The following is a 21072-nucleotide window of genomic DNA, read 5'->3' as shown; positions in this document are numbered from 1 at the left end:
ATGCTCCACCACTACCAAAACCAAGTGGTAAAGAAAAGGTACAAATATCTGAAGAGCCACCTGCAATACAAGAAACAGTGGATGCCGAGGATAAGGAGGTATCGGATGACCCAGTCCTGGAAATCTTTGTAGAAGAAGATGTGAACACAGGCCAACAACCCGTCTTTCCAAAGAAAGATAGAGCCAGGACTGAGAAAATGAAGCCCTCAGCCCTTAGAAACCACCTGATGGACCCAACAAATCCAAATAATGGGTAAGTTCAAATTTTTGCAATGGAATTGTTGTAGATTCCGTCAAAATAATGATGACATCAATGCCCTCCTGAGTAAGCATGGTCCTACTTGCTTTTGCCTACAGGAGTTGTATTTAAAGGCAAATGAGGGCCCCTACTTGCATAACTTTTCAGTTATTTGAAAAGATAGAGATGGGGATGGATCTGCCCACAGAGGGGTCACATCCTTGTGGGTAACCACACCCTATTTTAAGCTATACCACTTACCACCAACTTAGAGGCTGTAGCAGTTCAAGTAATATTTTCAGTGATCGGTAAAATCTATTAAACTTGTTGAACTTTGTTGGCATTTAAATTGTACTTTTAACTAAATACATATACCGGCTTAGATTACAAACATAACATAATTAATTAATACATAACTGATACTTAAGTTATATAAAGGGAACTCGGAGATAATTAATACTTGACACTAAAAATATATATCCCATTATAACTGTGTTGGGAGATAAGTTAGGGTTATAAACTGAAATTGAAATTTTATTTAAATTAAAAGAAATCATGACTCAGACCAGAGCAGCAAAACAAAAGGCTCAAGCTAATGGAAGTGCTGTGGCTCAGAGGAGAACTGAGAGGGGCAGTTGCCTTCTGAATCACAGCCTTCTAAAATGCACAGCTTGCATGATGTTTGTGGAGCATTCAGGTACGGGACATGATATTGCCATCGGGGATGTCTTTGTGTGTGCGCGATGCAAGGAGTGTATCGAAATCAGGCAACAACTCAGTGTTCTTATGGGCCTATATGAGAGCTTGAAGGACAGGGTGGATGCCCTCGAAGGAACTAAATTGAGGGGCCCATCAAGCTCTCAGCAGCCCACATCAACGCCAGAGCTTGCACTTGGTCATCGCGCAACACAGCAGCAACCCCCAAGGCAGAATGCACTGGTCCCAAAGGAACTAGTAGTTTTGGTGACTCTATTGTCAGGGAAACGGGAAACATGCTTTGTAAAAAGGATAGGTGGAACAGGACCAGGGTATGTCTGACAGGGGCAAAGGTTGATGACGTTGTAGAGCAGATATCATCTTTTAAGGGCACAAAAGGTGATATAGTTGTACACGTTGGCACTAATAATATCAAGAGTAGGAGACCGGCAGAATTGCTTAACAAGTACAGGTCACTGTTGAAAAAAAGCCGTGAAATAGGGTTGAATTTGAAAGTGTCTGCAATTCTGCCCAGACACGATAGGAGGGAGTATATGATGTGAGCCTTGTTGATCAATTCGGCCCTGGAAAGATTGTGCAAGGCTCAAGGGGTAGAATTTTTTTCAGCCTGGATTGTACTTGTTAACAGGAGAGATTGCTTCTACAGGGATGGGATACGTTTAAATAGAAAGGGTGCAAGAATATTTGTTGATGCTATCGAGGCAGTGTTAGGTGGGTCGGAAAACTGCTAGCTTGGAGGGGGAGACAAAGACGAATAGATTAACAGTAGCCACTGGCAGAGGTGAAAGAGATTCTTGCACTTCTTCTATTGGAATGAGCAGAAGCCTGAAAAACAAGATGCAGGATATTTAAGAGACTGCTGGGAGTCATTGCAGTACAAGTAAACACATGGGTTGTGTTAGGGTAGCTAAGAATAGAAATAGGTGCATGTATACTTGCGTGTACACCAATGCTAGGAGTTTAGTAAATAAATTTGATGAATTTGAGGTATTGCTCAAAACATCAAAGGCAGATATTTTTGGGATTTCAGAGACGTGGTGTCACACAGATATAAGGAATGCAGAACTGGAATTTGGGGAGTACAATGTCTACAGAAAGGATAGACAGAATAGGAAGGGAGGAGGGGTTATGCTATTAGTTAAGAAACACATAAAATCCAAGGAAGTGAAGCCAGTCGACATCGCTGGACAGTGCACTGTCGAGTCAGTTTGGTGTGACATAAGCATTGGGAGATCAAAATTGAGAGTAGGAGTGTGCTATAGGCCTAATGACTCTGATGAGTATAATAAGAAACTGTACAGGGAAATAGAGTGGGCCAGTAAATCAGAGAGTCTTATAATGGGAGATTTTAATTTCCCAGATATTGACTGGAATTTGGGGGCTGGTCACTCACACACTAGCAAGGCTTTTGTGGATTTATTGGATGATTGTTTTCTACATCAGCATGTTCAGGAGGCAACTAGAGGGAGGAATACTCTTGATTTGATTATCAGCAGTGATTCTTCATGCATTAAGAATCTGCAGATAAATGAACCACTAGGTGGCAGTGATCACAGTGTGCTGAAGTCGGATTTACTCAAAGAGGTAACTACCATTAGGGGTAAAGGGAAGGGTTATTGCTTTCGTAAAGATGACTAGGATGGACTGAGACAGTATTTAAATTCTATACAGTGGGACCAACTGATGATGTTACCAACAGCAAATGCAAAATGGGAAGCATTCAAAGAACTTATCTTGGAAGCTACTAGGCTTTGCATACCAACTAAGAAATATTGTTCAAGGTTTAGGCCTAAATGGATGTCAGATGAACTGATGAGGCATATGGCAGAGAAGAAACATGCATGGGATACATACAAATTAACCCATGACACAGAAGCCTATGATAGATACAAGTTGATCTGTAACCAAGTTACAAAGGAGGTTAGGCAGGCGAAGGCAGATTACGATAAATCTTTGGCAAGGGATGCAAAGAAAAACAGCAAAGAGTTCTTTACTTATGTAAACTCTAGAAGGAAGGGGATGAATCAGATTGGTCCACTTGATATCGATGGGTCAACTGTTGATGATCCTGCTCAGGTAGCTAACAAACTAAATGAATATTTTGCATCGACATTCACACATGAGGAGTTATTTAGCGAGGGGAAAGCCAGAGGTGTATTCAACTCTAGCAGTAAGCTAGAGAATCTTGTAATAACTGAGAGTAAAGTGGAGGAGAAAATGTTGAAGATAAACACAAGAAAGGCACCCGGGGTGGATGGGATCTATCCAGTTATATTAAAGGAGGCAGCAGAGGAAGTAAGCAAACCCTTAGCCATAATTATGAGAGCTTCCTTGGACTCAGGGGAGGTACCCACAGACTGGAGATGTGCAAATGTGACCCCAATTCACAAAGGAGGATCAAAGACTAACACAAGTAATTATAGACCTATGAGTTTAACTTCTGTTCCAGGAAAATTAATGGAGGCACTGGTTAAAGAAGCACTGCAGGATCATTTAGACAAGACTTCAGTTATAGCTCGGACACAGCAGGGTTTTGTTAAGGGGAAGTCTTGCCTGACCAATTTGATTGGATACTATGATGCAGTCACAAAGGAACTGGATGCAGGGAATAACTTGGATATTATATACTTGGATCTTAGAAAGGCTTTTGATACTGTTGCACATGGAAGACTGCTGCACAAATTGGAGCAGTGTGACATTGGAGGCAAATTGCTGCTGTGGATAAAGGGGTGGCTGAGGGGGAGAAGACAGAGAGTGGTAATCAATGGACACTGCTCGTCATGGACTAATGTTTTTAGTGGAGTCCCTCAGGGCTCAGTGTTGGGTCCATTATTGTTTTCTGTATTCATAAATGATATTGATGATGGTATATCAAGCTTAATGTCGAAGTTTGCAGACGATACAAAGGTAGGCAGGGTTGTCAAGGACACTACTGACACTATGCTGCTGCAACAGGATCTGGAAAGGTTGAGCAGTTGGGCTGAGAGGTGGCAAATGAAGTTTAACATTGACAAATGTTAAATACTACACATGGGAAACAGCAACCCCAGAGAAACGTATCAACTCTGTGGTACTACACTGACAGTGGTAGACAATGAAAGGGACCTGGGGGGGGGTTGTGCAGGCAGATATGAAGTTCTCTGAGCAGTGCAGACAGGCTGCAAGAGTAGCTCATGGTGTATTGTCAATGATATATAGGAATTTTTCTAGCAGGGATAAGGAGGTGATTATTCCCTTGGTGTGTCCTGACCATTGCCCTTGTATAAGGCAATGGTCAGGCCACACCTAGAGTACTGTATACAGGTCTGGAGGCCTCATTTCAAGAAGGATGTAGAGCTGCTGGAACGAGTACAGAGAAGGGCAACAAGATTAGTGAATGGAACAAAGGGGTGCTCTTACGAAGAATGGCTTAAGTTTTGCAAATTACAGTGTCTGGAGACTAAGCACCAGCGAGGTGATCTGATAGAGGTGTATAAAGCCTTGAATGGTTTGAGCATGCTCAGTGCTGATGGGATTCTTCCTCTTGCTCAGAATAATCACCTGAGAGGGCATAAATTCAAATTGAGGAAAGACAGATGTAGGATAGACGTGCGGAAATTTGCCTTTAGCCAGCATGTGGTTTGTTGGTGCAACAGACTTCCATCCCTTGTCGTGGAAGTTGATAGCCTAAATAAGTTTAAGGCTCAGCTGGACAGGTATTTTGAACGAACAGAGGGGTGAAGTGGAAGTGGTTTTTTTTTTTTTTTTTTTTTTGGCTGATGCTGCATAAGCTTGCTTTCTTGCATCAAATGCCTCTACTAATGCTAATGCTAATTAACTGTTTGCTCCACATATTTGCCACCTGGGAATGACATCCCTCAGGCAGACCTTGATGATCTCATTAGACAATTGCCACCCCCTTTTTTTATTGGGGGATTTTAATGAACACAATACTCTGTGGGGGTAGTGTCGACATCAAAGGAATGGGTTGGACTATAGAGCACATGCTCGAATACAACGACCCGGCCTTGCTAAATGTTGGACATAACACATTTTTCCACATTCCTACCTGTACATTTACCATGATCTCTCTCTCTCTCTCTCTCTCTCTCTCTCTCTCTCTCTCTCTCTCTCTCTCTCTCTCTCTCTCTCTCTCCTTCCGTGTGTACATGGGAGGTTGAAGAGAACATTTATGGCAGTGACCACTTCCCCATGATATCCACCCTTTGCAAAGGGAGACCATGCCACCTGTCTAGGATACCACGGTGGAAGATCAGCCATGCTGATTAGAACGCCTTCAAAGATCAGGCATCATTTGATACCAACACAGTCAGCAAGGAACCGATTAATGACGCAGTAAGGTACATGACAGACACTGTTGTCCAAGCAGTGGCAATTGCAATTTCAAAGACTTCGACTCAGTTTCCACCATTTCCAAACCATGGTGTAATTCTAATTGCACTGCAGCAAGAAAGTCTGAAAACATGGCATGGGGATTTTTCGCCATTACTCCACCACAGATAACTTAATAACCTTCAAACGTGCACATGCTAAAGCACGTTATGTTAGACGTCAGAGTCAGAAGGAATCTTGGATCCACTTTACATCTTCTATCATCCAGACTTCATCATCTAAGTTTGTCTGGGATAAAGTCCGGAAAATGAAGGGGAAATACATCTCACACCCTTCATCGATCCTGGAGCATAATGGTGCAATCGCAGACCCAACTGCAATTGCAAACACTATTGGGGAGATATTTACTAAAGTGTCTGTCAAAACATCTTACCCCTCCCTGAGTTTCTGGTCCTCAAACAAAATGCTGAACGGCAACATTTGAAGTTTTCGTCAAAAAACCGTGAAGAATACAATCAACCCTTCACAGAATGGGAAATGAAAGTGGCACTATCGCTATCCCAGGCCGAGTGCCATAGGTCCAGATGACATCCATTATGAGATGATTAAACTTCTTTCATCTGAATTTCTGGATCAGTTGCTCTGTTTGTACAACAGAGTTTATCTTGAAGATGAATTTCCGAACTCCTAGAATAAGGCAATCGTGCTTGCCTTCCCAAAGCCAGGAAAAGATCCAAAATTTCCGAGTAATTACCGTCCAACTGCTCTGACAAGCTGTTTACGCAAGATCCTGGAAAGGATGGTGAATGCCCGTCTCATGTGGTATTTAGAAGCAAACGACCTCCTTTCCAAAGTTCAATGTGGTTTCAGAATGAACAGGTCAACACTTGACCATCTTATAAGACTGGAAACCTCTATTCGAGATTCATTTCCTTAAATGCGAACACCTGGTGTCAATTTTCTTTGATATTGAAAAAGCATATGACATGGCTTGATGGAATTTTAAAGAATATCTATGATCTGGATCTGAGGGGCCATTCCAGCCCTTTTCATTGAAAATATCTTATTGAACCAGTCATTCCAAGTTTGTGTCAGCTCCGTTTTCTCTCGATCTTTTTGTCAAGAGGAAGGAGTCCCCCAAGGATCAGTGCTAAGCTTTTTGCTATCAAAGTTAATTCTATTACTGGACAACTTCCTCAAACTGTAAACAGCGCCCTCTTCATTGATTACTTTACCATCTTCTGTCAGTCATGCAACATGAGGGTTATCGAACACAATTGCAACATGCCATTGACCATGTCAAATCTTGGGCAATGGCTAATGGTTTCAGGCTGTCGCCTCAGAAGATCGTCTGTGTACACTTTTGTCATGCGCCTCTGTAGCCAATTGGGCAGGAGCAGTAGTGCATAGCACACACTTCTTGATTAGACCGGGGTTCGAGCCCATAACCACCAAATATGGAGGATGCGGAAAGGTCAGGGAATGACCACCGCATATCTCCAGAGCAATATGGCCTTAGTTGCTAATGCTCCTAAAAACCAAATTACAACAACAACTTTTGTCACAAATGGAACCTTCACCCTAAACTGGACCTCGAACTCGGACAACACATCATTCCAGTAGCACCCGAGACAAAATTCTTGGGTCTCATATTCGATAAGAAGTCAACATTTTATTCGTCAATTGCAAGTGCACGAGGGTATTGAATCTCCTTTGTGCAATCTCCTCAGATAAATGGGGGATAGACCAATGCACTTTACTCTGCCTTTATCGTGTGCTTGTTTCGTTCAAAATTAGACTACGGGTCCCAAGTGTATGCATCGGCTAGAAATAGCATACTCTAGGTGGCTAGATCCACTTCACCACCAAGCCATTTGTATTGCTACTGGAGCATTTAAACTGGACGACTCTGGACTCCCCTATCCCCCATCACCACCAAATACGGAGGATGCAGAAAGGTCAGGGAATGACCACCACATATTCACGGAGCAATATGGCCTTAGTTTCTAATGCTCTTTAAAAAAAAAAAAAAAAAAAAACCTCCCCTGTCCAGAGTCATCCAGAGAGTTACACGTCGAAGCAGGTGAACCACCACTATTACTCCGACGAAAGCAGTTGTCGCTGAAATATACCTTTAAACTAAAATCCCTGCCAGACAACTCAATGTGGACTTCCGTTTTTGAGCCACAATGGGAAACTCTTTATAAAACCTGTCAGACTGCTAACTGTCCTTTTGTCATCCGTGTCTGCAAGAGCTGCTCAGAGAGCTCAATACCATGGTAGACAATGTTGCACAGTCACCAAGCCATCTGCTTCCACACTGGCATGCTCGCTTACCATCACGTGACTTCTCCATTAAAAGTTGGGGTAAGGCCATAACTCCATCCTCTGTTTACCAACAACTCTATGCTGTCCACCAATCCTGATTTCTTGCCTGTGTTCACTGATGGCTTGAAGTCAGAGTTGTCTGTTGGATCTGCTGCTGTCTTTCCAGATAGTACTATATCTGAGAAGATTCTTCACGAATGCAGCATATATACAGCTGAGTTGTACGCTATAGAGTTAGCCTTGGACCACATTAAAACCCATAAGCACCAAAGATGTATTGTGTACACCTTCTCTCTAATGCTGCGGCCAGATCACCAGACTCCCACAGCACTCATTGCCTGTTAGTCCCCTATACAAACTACGGGCAGCTAATACATGCTAAATTACTCTCCCAATGGCAACACTCTTGGCACGAGCAGGCTCTATCAGATAAAGCCTGTAATCTGATACTGGCAGTCTACTCTGCGCAGGAACTGCAAAGAGGAAGTTGTTCTAGCTCTCCTGGGCATAGGACACAGTCATCTTATGCATGCATTTCTGCTGAGGGCAGATGACTCTCCTATGTGTGAGAACTGTGGCACCATTTTAACTATTCATCACATTTTAACTGAGTGCCCATGTTTTAGACATAAACGTAATTTATATTTTACTGATTTTAGTCATCTGGCTCAGCCTTATACACTCAGTCAGATTTTATCCAACAATGACCATCTGTCTGCTGTTTTTAGCAATTTAAAATCAGTAAACGTTTTTACTTGCATTTAAAATTTACCTTTTATTGTTATTTCTTTATTGATTTATCTTTTATACTTTTTACACCTATGCTATTATATATGGTGACCTAACTAATTAGGTCACTGAAGACTTAAATTTTTTATATATGACCTGGTCTTGGTGCATTATAGCCTTAGTTGTTAATGCGCCAATAAAATCCAAACCAACCAACAAATTGCCACAGAAAAATGGTATTTTTTTATAAATACCAAGGTAGCATAAATTTCATCAACTGGCATTACATCATTTTTTAAATTTGAAATTTTTTGTGTTAAGCTTTGAGTACTTCTCAGTGTTACCGAAAATAAAAAAATAGACAAAGCACTAGATGGTTTTAGAATCAGTTTTATTCTTTGCAGTGTGAGGAGAACTGATAAGTACAAAAGGAAGCTTAAAATATAACAAATTTTCCCAAATTATGTTTGGTATTTTAACAATTACTCGTAATCATGCGAGTGTAAGAAAATATTCATTGAGTTAGTGCTAGATTAAGGAATGGGCTAGCAGGGTTTTGCCTCTGGCACCATTCTTTAAGGGGGCCAAAAACAGAAGAACAATGAGCCAAAAAAAAAATATATATATATCATTAGTAAAGGGTGCCAAAAAATCTTTCTGCCCAGGGTGTGGAAATACCTTGGTCCGGCACTGTAACCAGATTAGAAAAACAAAAACCTTGGTTTTTTGAAAATTTGAAGCTTTTTAAATGTTCCTGACAGCCAAGTCTAGACCATTGTTTTCAATGAAACTTTGACACACAACATTTTCAAATTGCAGATTTGCAAATGTCTATAACAGTATCTTTCTTGAAGCAATCAAATTAGTTGGTCTTGTAGAATATCTAGACAGAAATCCATAGATAGAAAAATGTTTGATAAGCTAATGTTTAAAAGCTTGCTTTACTAGTAAACAATCTTGTCTGTATTTTAATATAAAATATGTATTTTGCAAGTTAAGTTTAATTTCTAGTGCAGTGTGAACTTAAAAAGAAAACCTCCTACTTTTTTTTTTTTTTTTTCTAAAAATCTGTTTTTCTCCTGCTTTTTGGAAAGCACTACAGCTTTTTCAAACAGTCTTCCGTTTTTCACATGTTCTGACCCAGCAATCACCTGTTTTCCTCCTACTTACAATTGCCCAATCTCAAGCTTTTTGAAAGTTAAAGTTGAAAGCGATGCAAGGTGTGAATACAGGATAACAGTGTTGATTAAGTGTGGATTTCAATATCACATCAAGATTGCACAGAAATATCTCAACTGCATGGAACTTTTTAAATATACACCTTTAAAACATACAACGTACAACTTTTTAAAGAGAATTCAAGGAAGTGAAAGGAGAAAAGAAAATTTGTCCTTTTTGTTAATTTAATAATCGTACAATGGCATCATCTTATTAACTAGGAGCATTATCATTCCCCCAGATATCTGGGGGAATGAAAGAGTGAAAGAATGATATGACCAGTTTTCCATCAGATCCAAATTGTAAAGCATGACCTGTCTTGATCTAAAGTATCCATTCAACTCTGTGAAAGCATTTAAAATATTGTCTATTGATTCCTAGAAGCTGAGCAATGATAAAATCTACAAATCTGTCATTCTCTCAGACAATTACACTTCCATCAAGCTCTAGCAAGTATTATATTAGGATGATTTCAAGGAGTACCATTTCCTGAGATCCATCATCTAAACATCACATAGAAGAGAAATGCTTTTTTAGGAATGAAGTTGATGGATCCACATTAGGAAAAGCTTCTTGGTTTGCCATAGTATTTATAGTATATCTGTGTCGTAAATTGTTGTAAATCTGTAGCTAATGCTTTCAGCAAGTGGGCAAAGTGTTAAGAATAAGAACTGTTGTACACTCTTTTGTTCTGATGCTAATTTAATATTAATGCATATAATTTTAATATTAATGAATAAAACTGATCATAAAGTTTAACATAAACCAGCAGAATGTATTTAGAAATTTTAAGATTGTCAGTTATAAGAATTGTTAGTTAGATTAATAGGAAATATAAACTTGGTGTTAAAAGCCTAGAACAAATTTTTAATTATTAGCTATAATTAAACACACCAGAAATCATGTATCAAGGTGACTTATGTATAGGGTTATCAGGTATCTCCAGAAGTAATTACCTGTCCCAGATTGTCCACAATTTTTAAAATGTTTTCCCAGAAAGGCAACCCACCAAAGCTGCAACTCATCATTTAATGTACAAAGTACTAACCTGAAAAGATCAATATTCGCATTAGTGGCATGAATGTGGCAAATCTGACCTTGAAGCACAGAAGTACTTTGCCTTCACAAAAAAGTTGCCTGATATTATGGTGATTTTAAATGCATTTGTTTGAAACTAGTAAGTAGTGCAATTGGTATTTGTTTTTAGAATAAAATTACATTTCTAAAAGGCAAATCTGTTTAGCCTTGTCTCATTTTTTAAATAAATGGCCGATAAAACCCTTTTTTGTAAAAGCAAATTCTGCTTGATTTGGTGGCTGAAAAGAAGCAAAAGAGTAGACATGATAATTCTCCTAATTCCATATGATTTATTTTACTTCACAATTTTCTTTTATTTTTATTATTTTATTTTATAATAATTAAATTAAAATTAAACAATTTTCAATCACATGAATTATCTAAATTAATTATGACAATTATTTTGTTTTCACAGAACTACTGTTATCTTTATGCAAGCAAAAAGTATAAAAATAAAACTCAAATGATTAACAACTGAAAATTGGAAAGAATAAGATGGAAACAGAGAAGGTCTACACTCACCACAGGAAGCATCTGACAGATTTTTGCTACAGTAGCACTACTATTGCCTGTATTAAAGCTAGAACGCAGTTGAAGGATATCCTACAGGCAAATGCAGATATCTCATTAAAGGAAAATGATGAAATTAAGAAAGAAAAGAAAGATAAGACAATCACATGGCACATTTACTTTGGGGGGGGGGCACTCACATCTGCAGATTCCTAAAAGATCATATCTCTTTAGTGAATTGCTGAGAACAAGCTCTGCATTTGCTGGTGCTCCTATATGACCTATGACTGAGCAAATTAAGGAATATTAAATTAAATGTGATGTGCCTTCTAGAGTCAAACATAAGAATAAAGCTACGAAATGTAAATTTTTGATGTTGACCAGTGGTGAATTGACTAATCAAAATTAAGGTAAAATATGCAAAATCATATCACCAAGAAAATAATAGAAAATAAACATAACTAATTAATATCAGTCCATATAATTAATCAACAGAATAACAGAAATTATAGGTCCATATTCCAATGTATAGGTCAACCCTTGAATCACTAAAAAAAAAAGCATCTTAAAATTTTGAAGTTGATTTGTAAATCAAGTATAAAAATACTAAATTTGAATTAAAGGCTCATACTTTGGGTTAAATAGAAAGACATGAATTAATACTAGTATGTTTACAATTTATTATACATATATTCTCAAAAAATATACAGCATTGCTTGCATTTTAAAGTCCTAGACTCTATTAATCTTCAGATGAAACCAATTAGTGGAATTTGTCAGGAGTTATATGTTTTGGTTTACTTTTTGAGCTCTCAAAAAGTAAATCTGAACACAATTCCTGGTTTTGTGACCTACACAAGGGGGGTACCGTACTTGTATGCACTTACTGCTTTCTTAACAGTTTACTCTGTAAAGCAGTTGTTCTCAAACTTTTTTAATGTAAAGACTCCCTAAATCCATTATGAAAAATTCCCAGAACCGGGTACATGGGTGCTGGCAGAATATTTTGTAAGGTGGTGCATGTGGATGGGCAATGAGGGAATTTTTTTTTGAAAAATACATGAAAAAAAATTTGTCTTTTGGTATAGGATTTTTAAACAAAATTTTTTTATTTAAAAATTAGCCTCATACCGCATTTTATGCACAATTTCTATCTCTAAGAATAATAAATTGTATGAAAAAAATCTAAATTAAAGAAATAATATTCAGTTGTTTTTTCATACTTATTTTAATGTTTTTAGAACAATAAGTACATTTTCTAATTTATATCCAGAAACTAAAATAATTCAAAATTAAAAAAAGAAACAATACAAAATTATTATTGAAATTTTATTAATATTAGAAAAAAATGCTTATTACAATAAAAATACATATATTGTTAAAAAGAGAACAAAACATAAAACAAATAATGTGAATCATGTGCTTTATGTGATTTACATAGTTCATTTATATTTGGGCATATTTTAGACAAACATACTCCCATTTCATTTTTATCTGACTTCAGTCTTTCCCTCTTTTTAGTTTTGATATTAATGAGCACAGAAAACCTGAGTTCACACAAGTACAAGATAGAACATTGTACCAAAACTTGAAGTTCTCTGGCTTCTATGATGGGATATTCCTTCTTAATTAATATCCGAAAGGATTTGAGTGAAATTTCAGAGTATTTTAATAGCAGCATATGGTCATTGCAAATTTGTATTAATTCCTCTTGTTTTAAAAGGCTTAACTCCATTTTATTAGATGTCAGTTCAACAAATGGATTTTGTATCCAGTCAAAACTGTCGATATATCAGGAAAATAATGACAAATCTGTTCTTATAGTGATGTTAAGTGTTCAGAAATTAACTTCTTTTTATTTTTTGTTGCAGCTGTCTTTGAAAACATTTCCATGTTGGCTTTGTTAACTTTAATTTTCCAGAATTTTACCCTGTCTTTAAAAGTGGCAATTTTATCAGAAGATTTTAATGAATTTTCATCTCTTCCTTACATACTGGAATTTACATTATTCAGTTGTTCAAATATATCTGTTATATAAGCAAATTTTGTACACCAAAGCTCATTTTTCAACAATTAACAAAATTCATGCTTGTTTTCTTGTCAAAAAAAATGAGTAGTTCTTTTAATTTGTAAACACGACTCAGTACTCGTCCTTTGGACAGCCATCTGACATCAGTATGAAGAAGAAGGTTCAAATGCACAGGTCCAAGTTCTTCACACAGTTTTGCAAACAACCGTGATTTGAGAGGTCTGCTCTTAATAAAATTAACCATCTTAATTATTTCATTCAGGACAGTTAGTAATTCCTCTCCTAGTGTTTTTGTGATTAAAACTTGTCAATGTAAAAAATGAGTAGATATGATATTCTTATTTTCTTTTTTTGGCTAGTGATAGAAAACCCTCTAATGACCCAATCATGGATGGCACCCCATCTGTGCATATTCCCACACATGATTCCCATGATACATCTATAGATTTTAAATATTCATTCAAAAACATCTTTACCTGTCGTGGTTTGTTCGATTTCTCTGCAACATAAAAAATTGTTCTATTATTTTATCATTTTTCAATAATACAAACAAATGCCAGTAGATGGGCTTTACCTCCAATATTACAAGTAGATTCATCTACTTGTAATGCAAATATAGGAGATTCTTTAATTTTAGAAGAAACACTTTTTTCAATATATCTGACTTATCACAAATACGTCTGCAAATCATATCATCAGACAAAGGAATTTTCTTTAATTCTTCTTCTTTCTCAAACATTGTTTTATATATTACTGCACAGGCGAGGAGAATTAGTTTCTCTGCAATAGTATGCGGTTTCATTTCTTTGGCTATTATTTCTGCCACTATATAACTAAATAATTTAAAGCAAAACAAAGTTTGCACAAAAGGCATCATTATACATCACATATAAAATCCTTCACAATGAATTTCCAACTCTTATATCTCAAATAACTACCATTTCTCATATATATAATATAGAAAAGTGTATTGTTACGTGTTCTCGTTTGAGGCTTCATAATAACCCAAAACTTTTTTTTTTTAACAATAAAAAAATTTTTTTATTTAAACAATAAAAATATTGTTTAAATCTGTAATATTTGTGATTTTTTGAAAATACTTCTATCAAAATACTTGTACGTATTCATTATATAATGTTTTATATCATATAACGAATGCTTACATGGTAAATTTGATAGAAGAATAGCTTGAAAAATATTTTGACTATTTACCATGTGTGTTTTATATTGGAAAAATTATTCTGATTTCCATGCAGGGAGCATAAGAAAAGGAGTATGTTTGGCTCAAAAAGGTTAAGAATTGTGATTGGTAGATAAAATTAAATAAATATAAAAAATGTGTTTAGTAAGTAATACTAAAATTTAAAAAAAATATTTTCCATGTAGCTGCAATTGCAATTTCAGAAATATATATATATATATATACCTGGTTTTCACCTTTTCCAAAACTGTAGTAGAATGCAATTGCATAGCAGGAATAGTGTTATGATAGTTTTCCTACCTTAAATAATCTGATAAGCTTTAAACTTGAATATGCCAAAACACATTATTTTCAGGGCAGAGTCGGAAGGAATTGTGGATCGCTTTTACATCCTCTATTACATAGTTGACCAACCCTCAGGCAATCTGAGACAAAAGCAAATGAAGGGCAGATATGTTGACTGATCCTGAAATATGAATGTGTTATTATAGATTGAACTGCAATAGCCAGTACTCTTGGAGAAACATTTTATAACACCTTGGCAACATCTTACTCCCCAGAGTTTTTGTTCTTGAAAGGGAAAGCAGGCATTATGTTTTGTAATTCAGGGGTGAAATTCCTTGGATGACAGCCTTGCAACAGCCATTTATTCTAGAAGAGTTTTAAATAGCACTTAAAAGGCAATTACTATTGGACCAGATGAAATTCATTATGAAACGATAAACACCTTTCAGCAAAATACAGAGATCATCTGCTCTTTCTATATAACAATCTTTCTATACTCTGACTAGCTGTTTGTGCAAAATACTGTGGGGAGAGTGAGAGATAATAGCTAATTCTCATCTTATGTGGGTTTTTAGAAGCAAATTATCTTCTGAATACCCTCAGGCTTTCTTCTCTTAATTCATATATCCTTTCATTCCTGAAGGGTATTTGCTATGTATATCATCCGAAAATTGAAGGTTATTTAAATATTCACCATCTGTGTGGATTCTTTTTTCACATTTTAATTTTTAATTCTTAAAAATGTATATTCCTGTAGCCCTGTTATTCTGTTTTTATCTTACTTGTAGGGTTCTCTGTTTTGCTTTTAACTTTGAATGTAGGATGGTATCTATTTACTTAAAAATTGTAGTGTTGTATTTTTCTGTTTCGTGGTCTTTCAGTGTTTTTGATATTTCTGTTATTATTGTTGAATCGCATGCTCTGTCATAATCTGTGAAAAACAAATTTAGAGGGATGAATTTGAATTATTGTGTTTTTTTCTAATATTTGGTTTATCATATATAGGTAATCTGTTGTTGTTATGTTCTGTGAATCCAGCTTGGTTGAAATCTAAGTAGGTTTTATTATCTTGCATGTTACTAAAGATTTTATATGTAATTGAAAATAAACATCACTTCTTTCTTTATTTATTATTTTTTTTTAATATGGTTTATCTTTTCCTTTTTTTTTTTTTTTTTTTTGTAGCTTTCAATTATCTGTCCATGTTTCCACTTGTAAATTGTAATTATAGTCATTTGTGTGCACATTAATTTCAAGGAAGAAAATTATTTTAAATTATTGTGGTTAAGCAGTTGTTTACTTTCTATAAATTGGGATGAATGATATAAGGAAAAAATGAGTTAAGGAAAACTCTTAAGACATCATTCTATTTAAGAAGTACTACACAAAGAGGATGCTGAGATTGATTAAAAGGGATTTAGCAAACCAAGACAGAACAGGAAAGGCAGCATTAGATAGTTACATTGTGATAGGAAACTCAGATCATATAATTAATTTTTACTTAACTCCACAGATGGAATTACATAAGCAAAATCTGAGTATGAGAAATCACTGGCTGAGAGAGTCAGGAATAAAGATAAGGGACGTTTTATTTGTATAAAATATGAAGAGGGAAAAAATAGGATTTTTGCAAATAGAAATAGTTAAATCTTAATAAGCTGAATAGATACTTTGCATCAGTTGTGACAGTTAAAACTTTCTTTGAGATTGGAGCTGTTGTTCTAGTGCTAAGCTCTGTAGGATAAATAATATTGTTATTATAGTGGAGAGTCTAACAAAAAAAAGAATAAAAAAACACTACTTAGTGGTAAAGCCCTTGATACCAATGGTTATTTACCTAGTTGTCATATTTAGCCAACTGTGTGGAAGGGGACAGTGAAGGAATGCATCAAAGCATGAGGTCATTATTAGATCTATAGGAGTGGTTCTCTTGGATTGATGAGATATTGGCCTATTCTTGGTGATCTGTTTGTATCTTTTCTTCTAGGAAAAGGAAATTTATAATCCTATTATACAATTTCAGTAGTGAGACTGTAATTTGAATGTTGTGCTCAGGTCTGAAGGCTGCATTTTAAAAAATAAATTTAGTTTCTTGAAAGGGTCCAGGGACAGGTAACTAGTGTGTATATAAAGGGATGTTCATGCAATGAGAGACTCAGAAGATGTGGATTACCGAGCTCAAAAACAAAGCATCTCAGGGGTGATCTGAAGGAGATCTATAAAGGACTGAAGGGAAGCAAGCAACTGAAGACAGTGGAATTTCACATTGAAAGTACAAAGGGATACAAAAACAGGTGGCAGATATGAATTATTGGGGAAACTAATATTCTTTACTTTGGGAAGTTTACATTTGTTTAGTTGTCAACCACTGGATAAATTTGTGTTCCTGGGTGGTAAGGTTTAATAAGAGTTAATATAGATTGTATAAATAGGGTACTCCTCCCCATCTTTTGAATGATGCTGCAAATTCCTGGTTTCATGACATTTTTTGACCTCTACTAACATCAACATAAAAACTCTGTGGGAAGGGGAGAAACCTGAACTTTTAGAGATAGTTGATCATTGGTGGAAAAGTTTGAAAAGTTGAATATATTTATTTAAGTGTTGTGTGAAAGAGATAAATGGGAATGCTTTCTATAACTTTGGTTTTCTATAGCTTAACCTTAATTAAGCTATAGAAAACAAAAAAATAATCTTAAGGTTTTAGAGTAACATAGAATAGGTAATTATATCATAATATAATAAAATCTTCACAAAAATTTCCTATCATTTAACAGAGTACTAAAATCAAAAAAACCTTTCCTTGTCCTCTTTTATTAATTAATTAATATTATTCTTACTAACAGTTCTCTAAATTTGAATATATTTATTACCAAAATTCATTTCTTCTTTTTCCAAAACAAAACATCGTCTTAAAGGTGGTGAAAGAAACGAACTGACTTTTACTTCATCTTATGAAGATTGCATTTATTGAGTATTTTCTATGTTGTATTTGTTTTTACTAAAATACTTTATTCATGTATTTGGATATATATTTTTTTTTTCTTTTTCCTCCTCTCCAGAAAGTAATGCCATTTTAGCAACTGGAGTTTTCACATCTGCTGAACTCTATAGGTTATCAAAAGGTAAGTGGGGGGGCAGCTGCCTGCTACCTATCATACAGCTCCTTTCTTTATATGTTAATAATCATAATACTAAATAAATACCTTGAAGATATTTCCAAACCATATTCTTAAACATTTCTGACTTCTTTCATTGTTCTTTAATGCATTCATTGCTAAGTGTATTATGTAGCATTTCTGTGATGCTGATAAGTTTGCAGCATGTGTATTTGCATGCATTGGCACCTTCCTTCCCCCCCCATTATATGTGTTTAAATACAAATAAATGTTTAACTGTGTTAATGTTAAAAAAACATTATGTTAAATCATGTTTTATTGCAAGAAAAATTAACCTAACAATATGGCACAAGTATGAAATGTGAACTTTTCTGAATTAACACAATATTCTCTGCTGATACAGAAGGAAGCAATATGACATATTGTAATCTGAAAAACACTTTCTCAAAGTCCTGATAAATCTGCAAATGCTGCATGTTCATAAGCAATATCCAGTTGCCATTCACTACTTTTAATTTTGTGAAAAATAAGTTTAATTCCACAAAACAACATTACAGATACCTTAGTTAGTATGCAGTCATTCAAAAGTATATTAATGGAGTGAATATATATATATATTGTAACAATGATATTCTCATTTAAATGATGTAGAGAGAGAGAGAGACCAAAAGGATGATAATTTACCTAAGGCAAGGAAAGGAATAAGAAAATTATTAGTGGAAGGGTAGTGTAAACCATAGAACATAAAATTATATCAGAGGAACCAATATGGCCAAACTAATTATATGGTAAAAATAACTAAATCAGACAACCATTGAAGAGACATGCATTATTTAAAATAGATGAAACATCACTGAAAGCTGATGATAACTGTTTTAGTTTATGCATTATACTTGCTGAGAAGTATAAGGCAAAAGTGGCAGTGGGTATTAGAAATACAAATGGAAAGGAGCTAAGATGTAGCATTAGATATGATAAAAGAGCAGTGGCACACCATGAATATAAATGTTGACTACAATAAACATAAAATAATAGACCATTCTTCTGCTGCTGCCTCTTCATTTCCTCCCTCATTCATTAGAATTTTTTTTTTGGAAGGAGAAGAAAAGGATTAAATAAATTAAGATGCATTATTGGCAGGAGTGAGGTGTTCAGGAATGTTACTCAAGAGATTTTTCTCATTTAAAAATGTGACAAATTGCAGTACTTTGTTGTATAATAATGGAGGGAGGGAGGGAGGGATTCAAGTTGTTGTTATGAAGTCAGGGACACCAAGGAAACAATTAAAATGTTGGGTTTATGTAATTTCTGAATAGCTCTGTTTTATTTGAGAGGGAGAAAATAGTAAGAAAGATTACTTGCTTTATTTTTTTATTACCCACATCTTTTGTTTATCATTAAATTAAAATTTCGAAATCTTCTGGTCAATTGTTTCACATGTAGAAAATTTGCAATTCCTTGTTATATAGGTTTATCAATCAGTATATAAGGGAAACTTATAAAATTGGTAGGAATTATGGGTGGTTATGCAATGACTGTGACACATGAGATAAGCAGTGTGTCACATGAGTAAATTTGTAAATTTACAATCTTTATCAGATTCAGTTTAATTTTTATGATAGAAAAATAAAACTTAAATTAAAATGGCACCCATGATTTTTGCTGATTGAATATATAACAAATTATATTTTTTTGTAATGAAAGAGGTGTTGTACTTGTTTCAGTTGTTAATTTATTATTAATATGGGTTATCAGTATTAATAATGACATGTTGTTGATAATTGTTGACACCCTGTGAGGTACTTCCATAGCCAGGTGGGAAGGAGCAGCAGTGCGTAGCACACGCTTCTTGATTAGACCGGGGTTCGAACCCGTCACCACCAAATACGGAGGATGTGGAAAGATGAGGGAATGATCACTGCATATCCTGGAGCAATATGACCTTAGTTGCTAATGCTCCTAAAAACCAAATAACAAACAAGACAACCCTGTGTCCCAAAGTGTCAACAATTATAATTCCTTCTGCTACACCTGTGTAAATTTTACACTACAGAGTCAAAGGCAACAAATCATTGACTTCTGCAGGAAAGTATGTCAAGCTTATTTTGATGACAGAATTGGTGACTTAGAGAAATCATGGGGCTCACATTATGTTTGCTATGTGTTGAAAATATGAGAAAAAAGGTTAATAGAAGGCAAAAAACACTGCATTCATGTACATAAATCAATCAGGTATGGTATGGCATAAATCAAGAGACTGCACATTATTTTTGCATTTGCAGTATTATAGTATTAAGAACAAAGAAAAAATACAATATTGAAATCTGTTATCAACAATTTTTAGTGCTGTATGTTTACCAAAGCAATGTCGAAGAAGACACAAGCTAAATTTAATGATCTGGTACAGAGAAATTCAGTATGGCTGTTAGGCTCTAGCTTGGGTGAAAAGAGTCTGCTGGCACTTCTTCATTTACTTTATAACTAATCGAAGCAGTGTTGGGTGGGTCAGAGAACTGCTAGCTTGGGGGTGGGATACACAGACTAATAGATTAACAGTAGCCGCTGGCAGAGGTGCAAGTGATTCTTGCACTGCTTCTATTGGAATGAGCAGCAGCCTAGAAAACAAGATCCTGAGGATTTCAAGGGCTACTGGGAGTCTGCGGCAAATCGCACAAGTAAATACATGGGCTACATTAGGGTAACTAAGAATAATAACAGGTGCATGTATACCTGCATGTACACCAATGCTAGCAGTTTAGTAAATAAATTTGATGAATTTGAGGTGCTTGTCAAAATGTCAAAGGCATATATAGTTGGGATATCAGAGATGTGGAGTCACAGAGATATAAGGAATGTATAATTGGAATTTGGGGAGTGGAGTACAAAGTGTACAGAAAGGATAGACAGAATAGGAAGAGAGGAGATGATTTTGCTGTTAGTTAAGAAACACATAAAATCTAAAGAAGTGCATCCAGTTGACATGGGACAGTGCAACGTTCAGTCAGTTTGGTGTGACACAAGCACTGGAAAAGAAAAATCGAGAGTAGGAGTATGTTATAGGCCTAATGACTCTGATGAGTATAATAAAAAACTGTACAGGGAAATAGAGTGAGCCAATAAATCACATAGTATTATAATGGGAGATCTTAACTTCCGGGATATTCACTGGAACTTGTGGATTGGTCACTCACACACTAGCAAGGCTTTTTTGGATTTATTGGATGATTGTTTTCTACAGCAGCATGTTTGGGAGGCAACTAGAGGGAGTAATACTCTTGATCTGATTATCA

General features: G+C 35.6%; 1 protein-coding gene across 12 annotated transcripts in view; it reads left to right on the top strand.

The window, feature by feature from the left end:
• Window positions 1-21072, top strand: part of LOC150078475 (nuclear factor 1 X-type-like) — a 798656-nt gene that overhangs the window by 423070 nt on the left and 354514 nt on the right. For 10 of the 12 annotated variants that reach the window (XM_090384797.1, XM_090384789.1, XM_090384790.1 and 7 more), the window contains one exon: window positions 17726-17788. The exons of the other annotated variants lie outside the window; for them this stretch is intronic. In XM_090384797.1, the coding sequence (XP_090240923.1) occupies window positions 17726-17788 (63 nt within the window). The remainder of the gene's footprint in view (window positions 1-17725; window positions 17789-21072) is intronic. 12 annotated transcript variants of the gene reach the window in all.

This window comes from Mastigoproctus giganteus, chromosome 11 (assembly GCF_048544385.1).
Source record: "Mastigoproctus giganteus isolate SK-2022 chromosome 11, ASM4854438v1, whole genome shotgun sequence".
NCBI lineage: Eukaryota > Metazoa > Arthropoda > Arachnida > Uropygi > Thelyphonidae > Mastigoproctus > Mastigoproctus giganteus.
The sequence above is the reverse complement of the archived record's forward strand: the minus strand, read 5'-3'. Positions and strand labels throughout refer to the sequence as shown.